General features: G+C 63.3%; 2 protein-coding genes across 8 annotated transcripts in view; one reads left to right on the top strand and one right to left on the bottom strand.

The window, feature by feature from the left end:
- The window catches only part of APC2 (APC regulator of WNT signaling pathway 2), a 28,195-nt gene extending 19,182 nt beyond the window's left edge, over nt 1–9,013 (top strand). For 4 of the 5 annotated variants that reach the window (XM_055248256.2, XM_055248255.2, XM_055248257.2 and 1 more), the window contains one exon: nt 945–6,033. In XM_055248256.2, coding sequence (XP_055104231.1) covers nt 945–6,000 — 5,056 coding nt within the window. In that variant the 3' untranslated portion in view covers nt 6,001–6,033. Of the gene's footprint in view, nt 1–944 lie in introns of all 5 variants that reach the window. The other variant, XM_055248253.2, reaches the window with a different exon arrangement.
- C17H19orf25 (chromosome 17 C19orf25 homolog) lies at nt 8,968–15,363 on the bottom strand. 3 transcript variants are annotated; one of them, XM_055248175.2, is made up of 3 exons: nt 15,271–15,363; nt 14,882–15,013; nt 8,968–11,015 (listed from the first exon to the last, which is right to left on the bottom strand). In XM_055248175.2, the coding sequence occupies exons 2-3, from the start codon at nt 15,009–15,011 to the stop codon at nt 10,789–10,791; spliced, it is 357 nt and encodes a 118-aa protein (XP_055104150.1). In that variant the 5' UTR covers nt 15,012–15,013; nt 15,271–15,363; the 3' UTR covers nt 8,968–10,788. The 3 variants fall into 3 exon arrangements, with proteins under 3 accessions (XP_055104150.1, XP_063476722.1, XP_063476723.1); XM_063620652.1 differs by having other exon boundaries at nt 15,222–15,315; XM_063620653.1 differs by having other exon boundaries at nt 15,248–15,312.
- Nucleotides 15,364–16,672: the final 1,309 nt, after the last annotated feature.

A 16,672-nucleotide genomic window follows, 5' to 3' on the forward strand; every position in this document is an offset into this window, starting at 1 on the left:
GGAGAATCTCTTGAACCCAGGAGGTGGAAGTTGCAGTGAGCCGAGATCACACCACTGCACTCCAGCCTGGGCAACAAGAGTGAAACTCCATCTCAGAAAAAAAAAAATTATTAAAATAAAAATGTTAAATAAGAAATATTTATTAAAATAAAAATATTTACATGTTATTTATGAAAACACAAAATATTATTTTTACCTGGTCATCATGGCTCACGCCTGTAATCCGAGCACTTTGGGAGGCTGAGGCGGGAAGATTGCTTGAGCCTGGGAGTTGCAGGCTGCAGTGAGCCACGACTGCACCACTGCACTCCATGCTGTACCACAGAGCGAGACTCTCTCAAAAAAGATAGATGGATTCTGTCTATATCTATCTATCTAAGTATATCCCAGACATCACATGGGATATATTCATGCTGTTTTTTACTTTTTTTTTTTTTTTTTTTGAGACGGATTCTTGGTCTCTTGCCAGGCTGGAGTGCAGTGGCGTGATCTCAGCTCACTGCGACCTCTGCCTCCCGGGTTCAGGCAGTGCTCGTGCCTCAGCCTCTTGGGTGGCTGGGATTACAGATGCTCGCCACCACACCCAGCTAATTTTTGTATTTTTAAGAGAGACAGGGTTTCACCATGTTGGCCAGGATGGTCTCGATCTCCTGACCTCAGGTGATCCGCCCCACTTGGCCTCCCAAAGTACTGGGATTAACAGGTGTGATCCACTGCGCCCGGCCTACTTTTTTTTTTTAAACTCCATCTCAAAAAAAATAAAATAATTTATTTTTAGTCTCTCTCATGCAATCTTTGGGATATACTTATACCAAAAATTAGTCTTTCCAAGATCCAAACCTAACCAGATACGTTTACTTTTACCTGCCACATCCGGCGTCCCCATCCTTGGGTGGGCAGAGGAGGGTGGGGGTGGCCCAGGCTAACCCGCCCTGCGCCTACAGGCAGGTGCTCCGGGATCACAACTGTCTGCAGACGCTGCTGCAGCACCTGACTTCGCACAGCCTGACCATCGTGAGCAACGCGTGCGGCACGCTCTGGAACCTGTCTGCCCGCAGCGCCCGGGACCAGGAGCTGCTGTGGGAGCTGGGCGCTGTGGGCATGCTGCGTAATCTAGTGCACTCCAAGCACAAGATGATCGCCATGGGCAGCGCCGCCGCCCTGCGCAACCTGCTGGCCCATCGGCCCGCCAAGCACCAGGCGGCTGCCACCGCCGTGTCCCCAGGCAGCTGCGTGCCCAGCCTATACGTGCGCAAGCAGCGGGCGCTGGAGGCCGAGCTGGACGCACGGCACCTCGCGCAGGCACTGGAGCACCTGGAGAAGCAGGGCCCGCCGGCAGCCGAGGCCGCCACTAAGAAGCCGCTGCCGCCCCTGCGACACCTGGATGGCCTGGCCCAAGACTATGCTTCCGATTCGGGCTGCTTTGACGACGACGATGCACCGTCATCCCTGGCTGCGGCCGCGGCCACCGGGGAGCCAGCCAGCCCTGCCGCGCTGTCCCTCTTCCTGGGCAGCCCCTTCCTGCAGGGGCAGGCGCTGGCTCGCACCCCGCCCACCCGCCGAGGCGGCAAGGAGGCGGAGAAGGACAGCAGTGGGGAGGCAGCCGTGGCGGCCAAGGCCAAGGCCAAGCTGGCGCTTGCAGTGGCGCGCATCGACCAGCTGGTGGAGGACATCTCCGCCCTGCACACCTCGTCTGACGATAGTTTCAGCCTCAGCTCTGGAGACCCGGGGCAGGAGGCGCCACGGGAGGGCCGTGCCCAGTCCTGCTCGCCATGCCGCGGCCCGGAGGGCGGGCGGCGAGAGGCAGGAAGTCGGGCGCACCCGCTGCTGCGGCTCAAGGCGGCCCAAGCCAGCCTCTCCAACGACAGCCTCAACAGCGGCAGTGCCAGCGACGGGTACTGCCCACGCGAACATATGCTGCCCTGCCCGCTGGCCGCACTGGCTTCGCGCCGCGAGGACCCCAGGTGTGGGCAGCCTCGGCCCAGCCGGCTTGACCTTGACCTGCCGGGCGGCCAGGCCGAGCCGCCGGCTCGCGAGCCCACATCCTCCGACGCCCGCGTGCGCACCATCAAGCTGTCGCCTACCTATCAGCACGTGCCACTGCTCGAGGGTGCCTCAAGGGCGGGTGCAGAGCCCCTCGTGGGGCCTGGAACCTCTCCAGGGGCCCGCAAGCAGGCCTGGCTGCCGGCAGACCACCTGAGCAAGGTTCCCGAGAAGCTGGTGGCTGCCCCGCTGTCCGTGGCCAGCAAGGCACTGCAGAAACTGGTGGCGCAAGAGGGGCCGCTCTCGCTGTCCCGATGCAGCTCCCTTTCCTCGCTGTCCTCGGCCGGCCGCCCAGGCCCCAGCGATGGCGGTGACCTGGATGACAGTGACTCCTCCCTGGAGGGGCTGGAGGAGGCCGGCCCCGGCGAGGCTGAGCTGGACAGCGCATGGCGGGCGCCCGGGGCCACCTCGCTGCCCGTAGCCATTCCGGCTCCCCGGCGTAACCGAGGCCGGGGCCTGGGGGTGGAGGACGCCACGCCATCCAGCTCGTCGGAGAACTACGTGCAGGAGACGCCGCTTGTGCTGAGCCGCTGCAGCTCTGTGAGCTCGCTGGGCAGCTTCGAGAGCCCGTCCATTGCCAGCTCCATCCCCAGTGACCCTTGCAGCGGGCAGGGCAGCGGCACCATCAGCCCTAGCGAGCTGCCCGACAGCCCCGGGCAGACCATGCCTCCCAGCCGGAGCAAGACGCCGCCGCTGGCGCCCGCGCCACAGGGTGCCCCCGAGGCCAGCCAGTTCAGCCTGCAGTGGGAGAGCTACGTGAAGCGCTTTCTGGACATCGCCGACTGCCGGGAGCGCTGCCGGCTGCCATCTGAGCTGGATGCAGGCAGCGTGCGCTTTACCGTGGAGAAGCCAGACGAGAACTTCTCTTGCGCCTCCAGCCTCAGCGCGCTGGCCTTGCACGAGCACTACGTGCAGCAGGACGTGGAGCTGCGGCTGCTGCCCTCGGCCTGCCCAGAGCGCGGCGGGGGCGCCGGCCTCCACTTTGCAGGGCACCGGCGGCGGGAGGAAGGGCCGGCGCCCACGGGTTCTCGCCCCCGCGGCGCCGCGGACCAGGAGCTGGAACTGCTGCGGGAGTGCCTGGGAGCCGCCGTGCCTGCCCGGCTGCGCAAGGTAGCCTCGGCGCTGATGCCAGGTCGCCGCGCACTCCCCGTGCCCGTCTACATGTTGGTGCCCGCCCCGGCCCCGGCCCCGGCCCCAGCCCAGGAGGATGACTCCTGCACTGACTCCGCGGAGGGCACGCCGGTCAACTTCTCCAGCGCCGCCTCGCTCAGCGACGAGACGCTGCAGGGACCCCCCAGGGACCAGCCCGGGGGACCAGCGGGCAGGCAAAGACCCACCGGCCGCCCCACCTCTGCCAGGCAGGCCGTGGGGCACCGGCACAAGGCGGGAGGCGCCGGCCGCAGCGCGGAGCAGTCTCAGGGTGCGGGTAAGAACCGAGCAGGGCTGGAGCTGCCCTTGGGCCGGCCCCCGAGCGCCCCCGCAGACAAGGACGGCTCAAAGCCCGGCCGGACCCGCGGGGACGGGGCGCTCCAGTCGCTGTGCCTCACGACGCCCACCGAGGAGGCCGTGTACTGCTTCTACGGCAACGACTCGGACGAGGAGCCCCCTGCGGCTGCGCCCACGCCCACCCACCGGCGCACATCGGCCATCCCCCGCGCTTTTAGGCGGGAGCGCCCGCAGGGCCTGAAGGAGGCCCCTGCCCCGTCCAAGGCCGCACCAGCCGCCCCGCCGCCCGCCCGGACCCAGCCCAGCCTCATTGCTGACGAAACCCCGCCCTGCTACTCCCTGAGCTCCTCCGCCAGCTCCCTCAGCGAGCCCGAGCCCTCGGAGCCGCCGGCCGTCCATCCACGAGGCCGGGAGCCCGCGGTCACCAAGGACCCGGGCCCAGGAGGCGGACGCGACAGCTCACCCAGCCCGCGGGCCGCGGAGGAGCTTCTGCAGCGGTGCATCAGCTCGGCCCTGCCCAGGCGCCGGCCCCCTGTGTCTAGCCTGCGGCGCCGCAAGCCCCGAGCCACCAGGCTAGATGAGCGGCCCGCGGAGGGATCCTGGGAACGCGGCGAGGAGGCAGCGGGCTCGGACCGGGCCTCCGACCTGGATAGCGTGGAGTGGCGCGCCATCCAGGAGGGCGCCAATTCAATCGTCACGTGGCTGCACCAGGCAGCAGCTGCCACGCGAGAGGCCTCGTCTGAGTCCGACTCCATCCTATCCTTCGTATCCGGGCTGTCGGTGGGGTCCACCCTACAGCCCCCCAAGCACAGGAAGGGACGACAGGCGGAGAGCGAAATTGGCAGTGCCCGGCGGCCAGAGAAAAGGGGCGCAGCGTCAGCCAAGACCAGCGGGAGCCCCCGTTCCCCTGCAGGCCCCGAGAAGCCACGTGGCACACAGAAGACGACGCCCGGGGTGCCAGCTGTGCTCCGGGGACGAACAGTGATCTACGTGCCCAGTCCGGCACCCCGTGCCCAGCCCAAAGGGACCCCCGGCCCCCGCGCCACACCGCGGAAGGTGGCGCCCCCTTGCCTCGCACAGCCCGCGGCTCCAGCCAAAGTCCCCAGCCCCGGACAGCAGCGGTCGCGGAGCCTACACCGGCCTGGCAAGACCACGGAGCTGGCGACGCTGAGCCAGCCCCCCAGAAGCGCCACACCGCCCGCCCGCCTCGCCAAGACCCCCTCCTCTAGCTCCTCCCAGACCTCGCCCGCCTCCCAGCCCCTGCCCAGAAAGCGCCCCCCGGTCACCCAGGCTGCAGGGCCCCTGCCTGGCCCCGGGGCCTCCCCAGTGCCCAAGACGCCGGCGCGCACCCTTCTGGCGAAGCAGCACAAGACGCAGAGGTCGCCCGTGCGGATCCCGTTCATGCAGAGGCCGGCCCGGCGTGGGCCGCCACCGCTAGCTCGGGCAGTCCCGGAGCAGGGCCCCAGGGGCCGGGCGGGGACCGAGGCGGGCCCGGGGGCGCGCGGGGGCCGCCTGGGCCTGGTGCGCGTGGCCTCAGCCCTCTCCAGCGGCAGCGAGTCCTCCGACCGCTCGGGCTTCCGGCGACAGCTGACCTTCATCAAGGAGTCGCCGGGCTTGCGGCGGCGCCGCTCCGAGCTGTCCTCGGCGGAGTCCGCGGCCTCTGCCCCCCAGGGCGCCTCGCCCCGCCGCGGCCGGCCCGCGCTGCCCGCCGTCTTCCTCTGCTCCTCGCGCTGCGAAGAGCTCCGAGCGGCACCCCGGCAGGCCCCGGCCCGGCAGCGGCCCCCCGCGGCCCGACCCGGCCCTGGCGAGCGCCCTGCCCGGCGCACCAGCTCCGAGAGCCCGTCCCGCCTGCCTGTGCGCGCGCCTGCCGCCCGGCCGGAGACTGTCAAGCGCTACGCGTCGCTGCCGCACATCAGCGTGGCCCGCAGGCCCGACGGCGCCGTCCCCGCGGCCCCTGCCCCAGCCGACGCCGCGCGCCGCAGCAGCGACGGGGAGCCCCGGCCGCTCCCCAGGGTGGCCGCGCCGGGCACAACGTGGCGGCGCATCCGAGATGAGGACGTGCCCCACATCCTGCGCAGCACGCTGCCCGCCACAGCCCTGCCACTGCGGGGCTCCACGCCCGAGGACGCCCCGGCCGGGCCCCCGCCGCGCAAGACCAGCGACGCCGTGGTCCAGACCGAGGAGGTCGCTGCCCCCAAGACCAACTCCAGCACGTCCCCGAGCCTGGAGAGCAGGGAGCCCCCCGGGGCCCCCGCCGGCGGCCAGCTCTCCCTCCTCGGCAGCGACGTGGACGGTCCCAGCCTCGCCAAGGCTCCCATCTCCGCACCCTTCGTGCACGAGGGCCTGGGGGTCGCCGTGGGGGGCTTCCCCGCCAGCCGGCACGGCTCCCCCAGCCGCTCGGCCCGAGTACCCCCCTTCAACTATGTGCCCAGCCCCATGGTGGTCGCAGTCACCACCGACTCGGCCGCGGAGAAAGCCCCGGCCACTGCCTCCGCCACCCTCCTGGAATAGTGGCCTAGGCCAGCTTTGTGGAACGTTCTCTCCCGGCCCTGCGGCCCCGTCTGGCTGCCCCATGGGCCTGCGCTGTAGATGTCCCCCGTAGGTCGCCCCAGGGCCTCTGCCCACCCGAGCCCCACCACCCTCAGAACCCCCACCCTGCGCACGGCGACCTCACGCCTCACCGGAAGACCTTGCCTGTGTGCCGCGGGGGTCCAGGAGGAAACCGGGCGGCCGCTGGGCCTCAAGTCCCGACCGTGAAGCGCTGGCAAGGGCGCCCTGGGCCAGCCTTGAGCGCGCGGCCCTTCCCCTGTCGGAAGCCGTTGCTTGACCCCGGGCGAGGGAGGCGGTAGCCTCCGGGTCTGGGTCCGCTGCTTCGCATGGGCAGCGCTGGGGAGGCGACGGCGCCCGCCACAGGTGGGGCGAGGCTGGGGGAGGGCGGCGCCGCGGCGGGCCTGCCAGCTGGGGGCCTCCGCAGCGCGCAGGGGCGAAGCCTGTAATCACTGCAGCCGCTGGTAATTCGCTAATGAGGGCTTTGCAGGGTTTGTTTTCATTCTCAGCCCCAGCTGTGGGAGTGCGGGTGGGGGTGTGGCGAGCCCCGGCAGGAAGCCCCGCCCAGACGGTGTTCAGGGAACCCGGAGCCCAAGCGCTCCGGCCGAGCCCAAAAGGGTGGGGGTGGGAGGGGCAGAGGCCAACGGATCCCCCTGCCTGCTGCACCCCTTGGCGGAAGACTGGAAGGCAGCGGGCTGCGTAGGATGGGACCCTGGTGCAGACGCCGGGCCGGCTGACATTTGGACCCCATCCCAGAGGAGATGCTGGCCACCAGCTGGGGCGACCCCAAGGGTCGCTGGAGTCAGTATCGGCCCAGCCCGGCCCAGCTGCGGGGGGCGAGGCCAATGGGAAGGAGACTGAGGGGAGTCCTGGCAGTGAGCCCGAGGCCCTGGGAGCTGGAGCCCGCGCTGGCCTCTCTCCAGCGGAGCCTGCACGTTACGGAGACCAACACATGTGGGCGTGGTCAGTGCCCAGGACTGCACCGCTTTTCATCTTGTCCCTTTTCAATTCCCTTCTGGTTTATGATGCATAAGGCGCTAGGCCCTAGAACTCCAGAGACATCACAGCTGGGGCGGGGACCCAGCCTTGCCCTCCACCCGAAGCTCTAGGACAAGGCGGGAGGTCCAGGGGCCTTCCGGCAGGTGAACGCAGGGCCGGAGAGTATTCGGTGCCAGATGAGGTGAAAGCTGATAGAAGGGCCTGAGGGGCTCGGCTGCCTCATCCCCTGGCGGGGGAGGCTGGGAGCTGGGCCTCCTGCGTGGGGTGGGACTCGCAGGGGCGGGGTCTCTGTGACTGGGGCAACGCCTCCTCCTGCAGAGGGAGCCAACGACCTCTTTTCTGCAGAATCCCAGCTCGAGCAGGTGCTGCCTTCACCCAGGGATCTGCCCAGGCCGAAGGCACACGCTCAATGCCCCCACGTGCCTACTCCAGGAAGAACGAAGCAGGGTTTGAGGGTTAGGTGGATGGAGCTCAGAAGGAAACCCCAGCCCCACCACGGATGACACCATCCCTCCCGTCCCGTCCCCAGCATGTGCAAGTCCAGCCTTTCTGGCAGAAGGAGCTGTCCTCAACTCAGGGCCACTGTGAGCAAAGCTGACCCCACCCCCTACCCCCAGTTAACACTGCTGCTTCTCTGAATGCATGTCACGCTGCACCCCATGCTCCGGGCCCACACCCTGCAGGACAAGGAGCTCCAGGCAGGACGTCTGTAAGTCACCGAGGCGCGCCACCCGGCAGGTGCTGGAGGTGCCCAACTCTCCCTCCTAGGACCTCGCAGCCAGGCGAAGCTGTCAGGTTGTTTTGGGGGAAGAGGGGGTCATGGATGGCTGAGCAGAGAGCGGGGAGAATGCAGGCTGAGTGGGGCGACCTCCTGCCTGCCAGGAGCCCCCTTTCAGGACACAGCGGGGGTCTCACACTTGCTGTCCCCATCCATGGCCTGAGGGAACCTGGTGGTCTCTTCTGAGCTTTTGGACTTGGGGATGCCAAACACGTGCTCACCCTCACGCTCGCCCCGGCCCGCCGCGCCCCTGATCGCCAAGGGGTAGGGAAACGGCGAAGCCAGCCACCAGGTCGCTGGTGACAGGGCCAGGGTTGTGCAGGAAGGAGGTGCGGCATTGCCTTCCACGCATGTCAGTCTCTGGGTGGTGCTCTCCCGGCTCCCTGCCTCTGTTTCCCCATGTGGGCCGTGGGGAACTCCCAGAGCTACCTCTTGGGGGAGCGTGGCGGCAGCGATGATGGGGAGATGCCTGGTGCTGCTCATGGAACTTGGGTCTGGCTGGCTCCTGCCCATGCCACCCTGCCCAGCAGCAGGGAGCGCAACATGGCTGCCAGCCCCACCTCCCACCCACATCCCAAGTCCTGAGCTCACTTTCGCCTTCTCCATCCCCTGCCGCGGGGGCCACAGCCACACCTCACCGCCCAGTCCAGCTGTCTCCAGGAGGGGACAGGCAGTCCACGGTCTCTGGACAATCAACTCAAGGTATGCCCACTGCAAGGCCTCCCTCCCACCGAGGCCCCTGCCTGGCCACCTGGCCTCTCTGCACCAGGGCGACAAGGAGTCCTTGTCTGCCCCCCGATGCTCCAGGGCCAGTCCTAAGGAACTGAGGGTCTGAGGACACAGGGAGGGTGGAGGTGTCCTGAGGCTGATGGACAGTGACCGCCACTGGCCCCCAACATGACCACACGTGGGTGCTGAACTCGGGGCACCGTGCCCACCGGCGTGGTCCTCCCGAGCTCCGACAGCAATTACCTCACCCCGCCCCAGCCCCGCGGGCGCGTGCCTGGTCTGTCTGATTCCCCTAGCTGCCACCCCACGTTTCTGTACCAGGTCTCTGCAGTGTTAAACGGACGTGTAAATAGTGGTAAATAGTGACAGCCTGTCCTCCCCTAAATGTAAAGCCATCTGTCCAGCATAAGGACGACACCGTCAGCTGTCCGACTCTCGCGCACATTTAATAAACTGAGCTGTTGAATTGCCTGCCGCCATCACCCCCGTTCTTCAAATGGGCTGTGGGTGGGGCAGGTTCATCGCTGTCTATGTGCTGCCGCAGAATTGCTGAGACCCCCCCAGGTTACATCCCTGGAAGCAGAGCCAGAAAGCAGAAACTGGGGGAACAGGGTTTACTTGCTGGCACCCCACCCAGATGGGCAGGGGAGGCGCTGGGTAAGGCCAAGAGTCTCCCCCTGGCCCAAAGGAGGGCAGGCTCCAGGGGGTGCACAGCACCCCAGACAGGGGGTCCAACCTGGGCGTTATTATGGCAGGCCTCAGTGTGGGGCAGGAGGCACCCATGAGCCACTAGGAGCTGAGGCCGGCGCAACAGCTGGGATGGGGCAGCCATAGCACCCACTACCGGGGAGAGTGAATGGTGGACGGGCTGCGGTAGCTGGGACGGCCCCACGTCAAAGCCACTTCAGGGAGCACAGCACTGGCCCAGCGGGGAGACGAGGAAAGCTTTGACTGCAAGCAGCACAGAAGTGCAGGGCGGGAAGGGATGGCAGGAGCCGGCCCCCTCCCCACCTTCCACCCTGGAACCCTGCCGGGACCTCCCTCAGCCAGGTGAGCAGCTTCAGAGGCGTGATCAGTGAGAAGTCCCTAGGGCCCAGGCCGGGCTAGCCAAGTCCCAGTTTCTGGATGAGGCGCCTCCCAGGCTGTGTGTGGCAGGCCCCCTTTCTTCAGGGAATAAGAAACATCTTCCACATTCAAGAAACAAAGCTGGCTGTGGGTCTGGAAAGAGGGCGAGGCAGCCCCAGGTCTCTGGGTCAGGCGGACGGACCCTGCATGCGGTGGCAGGCAGGACTGAGCAGGGTTCCCAGGGTCGCCGGTACCCATCCCTCCCCAGCTTCCGGGGCCCCGGGAAGGAGCCACTCACAGAGGTACCATTCAGACGGCCAGACACACACAAAAGCGTTTATGTGCAGGGCCCAGGCTCTGGGCCGCCTTGCCCAGGTTTCCACTCAAGTTGCTATTTAGGATGAAAAGCCTTTGGCAAGACCCTCCGTCGCACTAACACCCCTTCCCCCAGGGCCAGAACCCGCAGGGAAGCAGGCCCAGGACCTGCTCCAGCCAGCAGGGTGGCTATGAGACCCCGGACACCCTGAGCTCCTGGCCAGTGACTCACAGCAGTCCTCCAGCAAGGGCAGGGGCTGGGAAACACGCGTGCCGTGGAGCTGGGTCCAGCCTGGCCGGGTCTCAGGGCTGCTTCTCTTGGGTGACCCCAGTGGCCCAGGTTTGTTGTGAAGATCAACGTGGCTCGTGGGAGGAGCCCGGAGCCCAGAAGGAAGTGGGGTCAGGGGCTCGTGCTGGCCCTCGGGCTGCTCTGACATTGGGTGGGCACCCGCTGGATGGAATCACAGTTAACACCTCGATCCCGACACTGGGACTCAGAAGTGGACAGGCGAGTGCCTGCCCCGGGGGAGGAAGGAGGTGGCGCCTGCTCCCAGGGGCCCCACTGCAGAGCACGGCCACTGTGAGCTGAGGACAGAATCACAGGACAGCAGTAATGTCCCTATCCTCTTCCAGAACCCCAGTGGGCCCTCAGGTCATGCAGGACGGAGCCAGCTGGGTGGGTCCCACCAACTCGGCATGAATGGGACGACGGATGAACCGCAGCCCCAGCACCACGAGGGGCGCCTGTGTCAGACGCCCACGTGGGCTGGGACCCCGCGAATGCCAGTCTGGGGCCGACGGACCCCCAGGGAAAGCCCAGGCGCAGGCCACCTCGTGCGCTGCCCAGGCCTGCGGGCCCCGAGAGGTCAGCCTGAGGAGGCGGCCTCGGCCGCCGGTAGTGCTGCCTGCTTCATCTGGGCCACCTCCCGCTCCAGGTCCTCGCCGGCTCGCCGCAGGAGCTCACACCTCTGCCTCAGCGCATCGCCCGCCTGCCGCAGCCGCTGGTTGGCAGCCACGTAGGCCCGGCTTTGCTGGTAGAGCTGCTCTCCCGGGGCCTCCGCATCCTCCATCATCCTGAAGGGAACTGGGGGGTCTGAGATAGGACACAGCAGCATCACTGCCTGCTGACCAGGGAACCCTGGAGGGCATCCTCCTGGGCACCCCTCACTACTGCCCCCAAAGGGCAGGGTTCCCTGCAGTCCCCAAGTGAACTGCTGGCCGGGGTCTTCTTAACGTGATGAAAGCGGCCAGGTGTGGTGGCTCACGCCTGTAATCCAGCACTTTGGGAGGCCAAAGCGGGAGGAACACTTGAGCCCAAGGGTTAGAGACCAGCCTGGACAACATAGTGACACCCCCATCTCTACCAAAAAATACAAATACAAAAATTAGCTGGGCGTGATAGCACGCACCTGTGGTCCCTACCGCTCTGGAGGCAGAGATGGGAGGATCGCTTGAGCCTGGGAGGCCGAGGCCGCAAGAAGCTATGATCGTGCCACGGCACTCCAGCCTGGGTGACAGAATGAGACCCTGTCTCAAAAATAAATAAATAAATAAATAAATAAATAAAAATAAAAATCAAATAATGGAGGCTTCCTGGTCCATCAGCTGGGAGAGGCACAGCGGCTGGGTGGCACGAGTGGCTTCCAGCTCTAGGCTACCTGCCTTAGCAAAGCATGTGACCAGGGGGATCGGGTCACAGAAAGAGCTCGAGCCTGGGCAGCAGTGGCCCTCCTGGGGACGGGGCTTCCATTCCTGCAAAAGCCGTGGCACCCACCGTATGGGCTCCACTGAGCCGGCCTTGCTCTCATTCCTGCTGTCTCTGGAAGCCAGAGACACCACAAGCCCACCACCGAAAACCTCTCCAGGGGCCATGCAACCTCCTGGAGCCCACACTTAGGGAGGCAGGGGTGGCAAAGCTGAGAGGTGGGCACTGACGTCCTGGTGATTCCCACATACAGTGGAAACTACGTATGGCTCCCTGCTCCCCCAGGTGTGCAAGCCCAGTGCAGCAGGGCTGAAGCAGCACAGACTTCAGGGTCACTCAGAGAAGCGTCAGGGGCCCCTCGGCTCTGGCCTGCCCCTTGGCAGTGTGGTCTCCCACTGACGAGGGCTCCACGTGCCACACAGGCCTGGGCTGATCAAATCACCTGTCACCACCTGCTTTAGCAACAGGGTGGGAAAGGCCGGGCAGTGCCTGGATGAAGGCAGGCCAGCACAGGAGGCCCCCTGCCTTCTGTGAGCGCCCCCCCCCCGCACAGCGTGCCTCACTTTCGCCACACTCAACGGCCATGGACCTGCGCCCATGATGCTGAAACTACAGCCCCAGCACCCTCAGATGACCGAACTGCATGCTGGGAATAAACCCAACTCATGCACCTTGACCGGCACTGGCCCACAGAACCTTCCAGATGATGCGCACACCTCCCACCGATGCTGGTCCACACCAGCCACCAGCCATGTGCGGCTCCTGGGCACTTAAAATATGTCTAAATGGAAAAAGCAACTCAATTTTTCTTTCCTTTTTTCTTTCTCAGAGACAGGGTCTCACTCTGTCACTCAGGCTGGAGCCTCCAACTCCTGGGCGCAAGCAACCCTCCTGCCTCAGCCTCCTGAGTAGCTAAGACCACAGGTGCATGCCACCACACCCAGCTAGTTTCTGTATTTTTGGTAGAGATGGGTTTCGCTATGTTGCCCAGGCTGGTCTTGAACTCCTGGCCTCAAGTCATCCTCCTGCCTCAGCCTCCCAAAGTGCTGGGATTACAGGCATGAGCCACTGCACCTGGCCCCAGAATTTTCTAATATTACTTTTTAAAAATGTTCCCATAGAAATTCGCAGTTTCTTTTTTTTTTTTTTTTTTTTTTGAGACGGAGTCTTGCTCTGTCCCCCAGGCTGGAGTGCAGTGGCGCAATCTCGGCTCACTGCAAGCTCTGCCTCCCGGGTTCATGCCATTCTCCTGCCTCAGCCTCCTGAGTAGCTGGGACTACAGGCGCCCGCCACCACGCCCGGCTAATTTTTTTTGTATTTTTAGTAGAGACGGGGTTTCACCGTGTTAGCCAGGATGGTCTCGATCTCCTGACCTCGTGATCCGCCCGCCTCGGCCTCCCAAAGTGCTGGGATTACAGGCTTGAGCCACCGCGCCCGGCCGAGAAATTCGCAGTTTCTATCATTCCACATGACTCATTTTCTTTTTCCTTTTTTTTTTGTTTGAGATGGAGTTTTGCTCTGTCGCTCAGGCTGGAGTGCAGTGGTGCGATCTCAGCTCACTGCAACCTCCGCCTCCTGGGTTCAAGCAATTCTCCTGCCTCAACCTCCTAAGTAGCAGGGATTACAGGCATGCGCCACCATGCCTGGCTAAATTTTTGTATTTTCAGTAGAGACGGGGTTTCACCATGTTGGCCAGGGTGGCCTTGAACTCCTGACCTCAAATGATCCGCCCACCTCAGCCACCCAAAGTGCTGGGATTATAGGTGTGAGCCACCGCGCCTGACCCACTCATCTTCATTTAATGTTTCCTGCCACCTCCAGAACAGCCTGGGGCGGGCATTCTTGTTTCTTTTGTTCACTTGTCCATTGACAGTGCTCTAAGTGCAGAGCACGGCACAAAGCAGGTAGGTGCTCAAGAAAAGACTTGTTGAATGAATGAATGAGCCTCATCCAGAACACAAAATTCACCCAACTGCAGGGCCGAACCCTTTGGTCGCTGACTAGCTTCCACCTGGTAAATCAGGAGTGGACAAGCTTTCCTGCCAAAGGCTAGAGTCTCTGCTCCCACTAATCAACTCCGCTCTTCTGGCGTGAGAGCCGCCACTAACCACATGTGAATCACTTGGCTGTGTGCCGTAAACCTTTACTTACCAACACTGAAAGCTGAATTTCATACCTCTTTCAAGTGTCAGAAATGTTCTTTTTCACCCACCCCCATTTAAAAATGTGAAGTCCGTTCACAGCTCCCAGACCTTACAAAAACAGCCAGGGGCAGGGTTTGGTGGGCCCTACCTTACCACCTCTGTTTTACTTATTTATTTATATTTATTAATTATTATTACATTGTTGAGACAGAGTCTCACTGTGGTCCAGGCTGGAGTGCAGTGGCGTGATCTCGGCTCACTGCAACCTCCACCTCCCAGGTTCAAGTGATTCTCCTGCCTCAGTCTCCTGAGTGGCTGGGATTACAGGCCCACGCCACCACACCTGGCTAATTTTTGTATTTTTAGCAGAGACAAGGTTCCACCATGTTGGCCAGGTTGGTGTCGAACCTCTGACCTCAAGTAATCCACCCACCTCGGCCTCCCAAAGTGCTGGGATTATAGGCGTGAGCCACCGCGTCGGCCACTTATTTATTTTTGAGACAGAGTCTGGCTGTGTTGCCCACGCTGGATCCTCCCACTTTAGCCTCCAAGAAGCTGGGGCTACAAGTGTCCACCACCACACCCAGTAATTTTTTTTTTTTTTTTTTTTTTTTTGAGATACAGTCTCGCACTGTCACCTGGGCTGGAGTGCAGTGGTGCAATCTTGGCTCACTGCAAACACTGCATCCCGGGTTCAAGCGATTCTCCTGCCTCAGGCTCCCGCGTAGCTGAGATTACAGGCGCCTGCCGCTATGCCCAGCTAACTCTTTTTTTCTTTTTTTGCATTTTTAGCAGAGACGGGGTTTCACCATGTTGGCCAGGCTGGTCTCGAACTCCTGGGCTCAAGCGATCCTCCCGCCTCGTCCTCCTAAAGTGCTGGGTTTACAGGCCTGAACTACAGCGCCCGGCCTCCTCTCCTGTCAGAAGAACCCTCTGAAAATCGGTCCCACTCTACAGAGGAGTAGAAGGAGGTTCGGAGAGGATATGGATCGTGCCTACGTTACTGGGGTTCCCAAGGCGTGGGGTAAGGAGTTAGGGGTGTGCTTCTCTCCCGTCCCCTTGCTGCCGGGGTCTCAGGTCGGCTTTTCCCCGGGACCGGGCTCCCCCTACCTTCCGGGGCCAGGATGGTGAACACTGGATCCTCTGCCGGCGCACCCCGCACATCCTCCAGGATCTGCTCCACCGTGGGGGGCGCTGGGCGGGTGGGCAGCAGCACGCGCTTCTTAGCCTTGGAGCCCATCTCTGAAGGCGGGGAAGGGAGCGCTGACCGGGGCGTCCACCTCTCCGCCCTTGACCGGGCTGCTCCTCCCGCCCAGCGAACTCGTACGCACACGTCGCGGCCCGGCTCCCGGGGAAGCCCGCCCTGTCCCACCCCTCTGGGCTCGCCCCAAGTCCTGACTCTCCCTCCGCCCAACAACACGGTGGCCAAGGCTTCAGGGTCTGGCTCAACCTCTGCCTCGGATTCCCCGCGGTCACCCCAGTCGCCGGCCTCTTCCCACCTGGGCGCAGGACGCGAACCCCCAGCGTCGGCTATGCAGTCACTTCCGCTTCCGGTCGGAATACCGGCCCCTCCCCGAACACGTGACACACACTTCCGGCCTCCTCTCGCGCCGGCCCGCCGCTGATCGCGGGGCTCCGCCCCGTCTTAAAGGGATAGTGCCCTTGAGAATCGGATCTCAGCCTCTCAGGCGAACCCGAGCCTGGACGCGCTGAGAACGAGTTCGAGTCCAGGCTCCACTGGCTGGGTAGAAAAGCATCCGAGGCTCGTCTTTCTGAAAAAGGGGGACACGCCACCTGGGGACACGCCACCCACGTGGCTGACGGGAGCACAAAGTTGCTGTCCACCTAAGGGAGCCTGGTGGTGCATGAGCACTCGGCGGCCGGGACACAGCGGAGGCGGGGCGGTCGCGGCACCCCCACTTCTGGCCAAGGCGGGTCCTCCCACCTCGGGGGCGGTGCTGGAGGTCACCTTGTCCCCTCCGCTGATGCCTGGGAAGGCAGAGAGAACAGAGGGCCCTTTTCCTGTCTCAAGAACTTTTTTGAGATGCAGTTTACATACCATAAAGTTCATCTGTTTATTTCGTTTTGTTTTGTTTTTCTAGAGACAGTCTCACTGTGTCGCTTAGGCCGGAGTGCAGTGGCGCGATCTCAGCTTACTGCAACCTCCACCTCCCGAGTTCAAGCAATTCTCCTTCCTCAGCCCCCCGAGTAGCTGGGACTACAGGCGCCTGCCACCACGTCCGTCAAATTTTTTTTTGTATTTTAGTAGAGATGGGGCTTCACTGTGTTGCCCAGGCTGGTGTCAAACTCCTGAACTCAGGGAGTCCGCCTGCCTCAGCCCCCCAAAGTGCTGGGATTACAGGCGTCAGCCACCGCGCCTGGCCAAATTCTCCCGTTTAAAGTGTAAATTCAGCCTGGGCGCGGTGGCTCATGCCTGTAATCCCAGCACTTTGGGAGGCCAAGGCGGGTAGATCACTTGAGGCCAGTTTGAGACCAGCCTGGCCAACATGGTGAAACCTCATCTCTACTAAAAATACAAAAATTAGGCTGGGCACGTTAGTTCACGCCTGTAATCCCAGCACTTTGGGAGGCCAAGGTGGGCAGATCACGAGATCAGAACATCCAGACCATGCTAGCTAACACAGTGAAACCCTGTCTCTACTAAAAATACAAAAAAAAGAAACAAAATTAGCCGGGTGTGGTGGTGGTCGCCTGTAGTCCCAGCTACTTTGGAGGCTGAGGCGGGAGAATGGCATGAACCCGAGAGGCAGAGCTTGCAGTGAGCCGAGATCGCGCCACTGCACTCCAGCCTGGGCGACAGAGTGAGACTTTGTCTCAAAAAAAAAAAAATTGTCGAGAGAGAAGGAAGGAAGGAAGGGACAGAGGAAGGGAAAAGGAAAG

The sequence above is a fragment of the Symphalangus syndactylus genome, chromosome 17 (assembly GCF_028878055.3).
Source record: "Symphalangus syndactylus isolate Jambi chromosome 17, NHGRI_mSymSyn1-v2.1_pri, whole genome shotgun sequence".
In the NCBI taxonomy this organism is placed as follows: Eukaryota; Metazoa; Chordata; class Mammalia; order Primates; family Hylobatidae; genus Symphalangus; species Symphalangus syndactylus.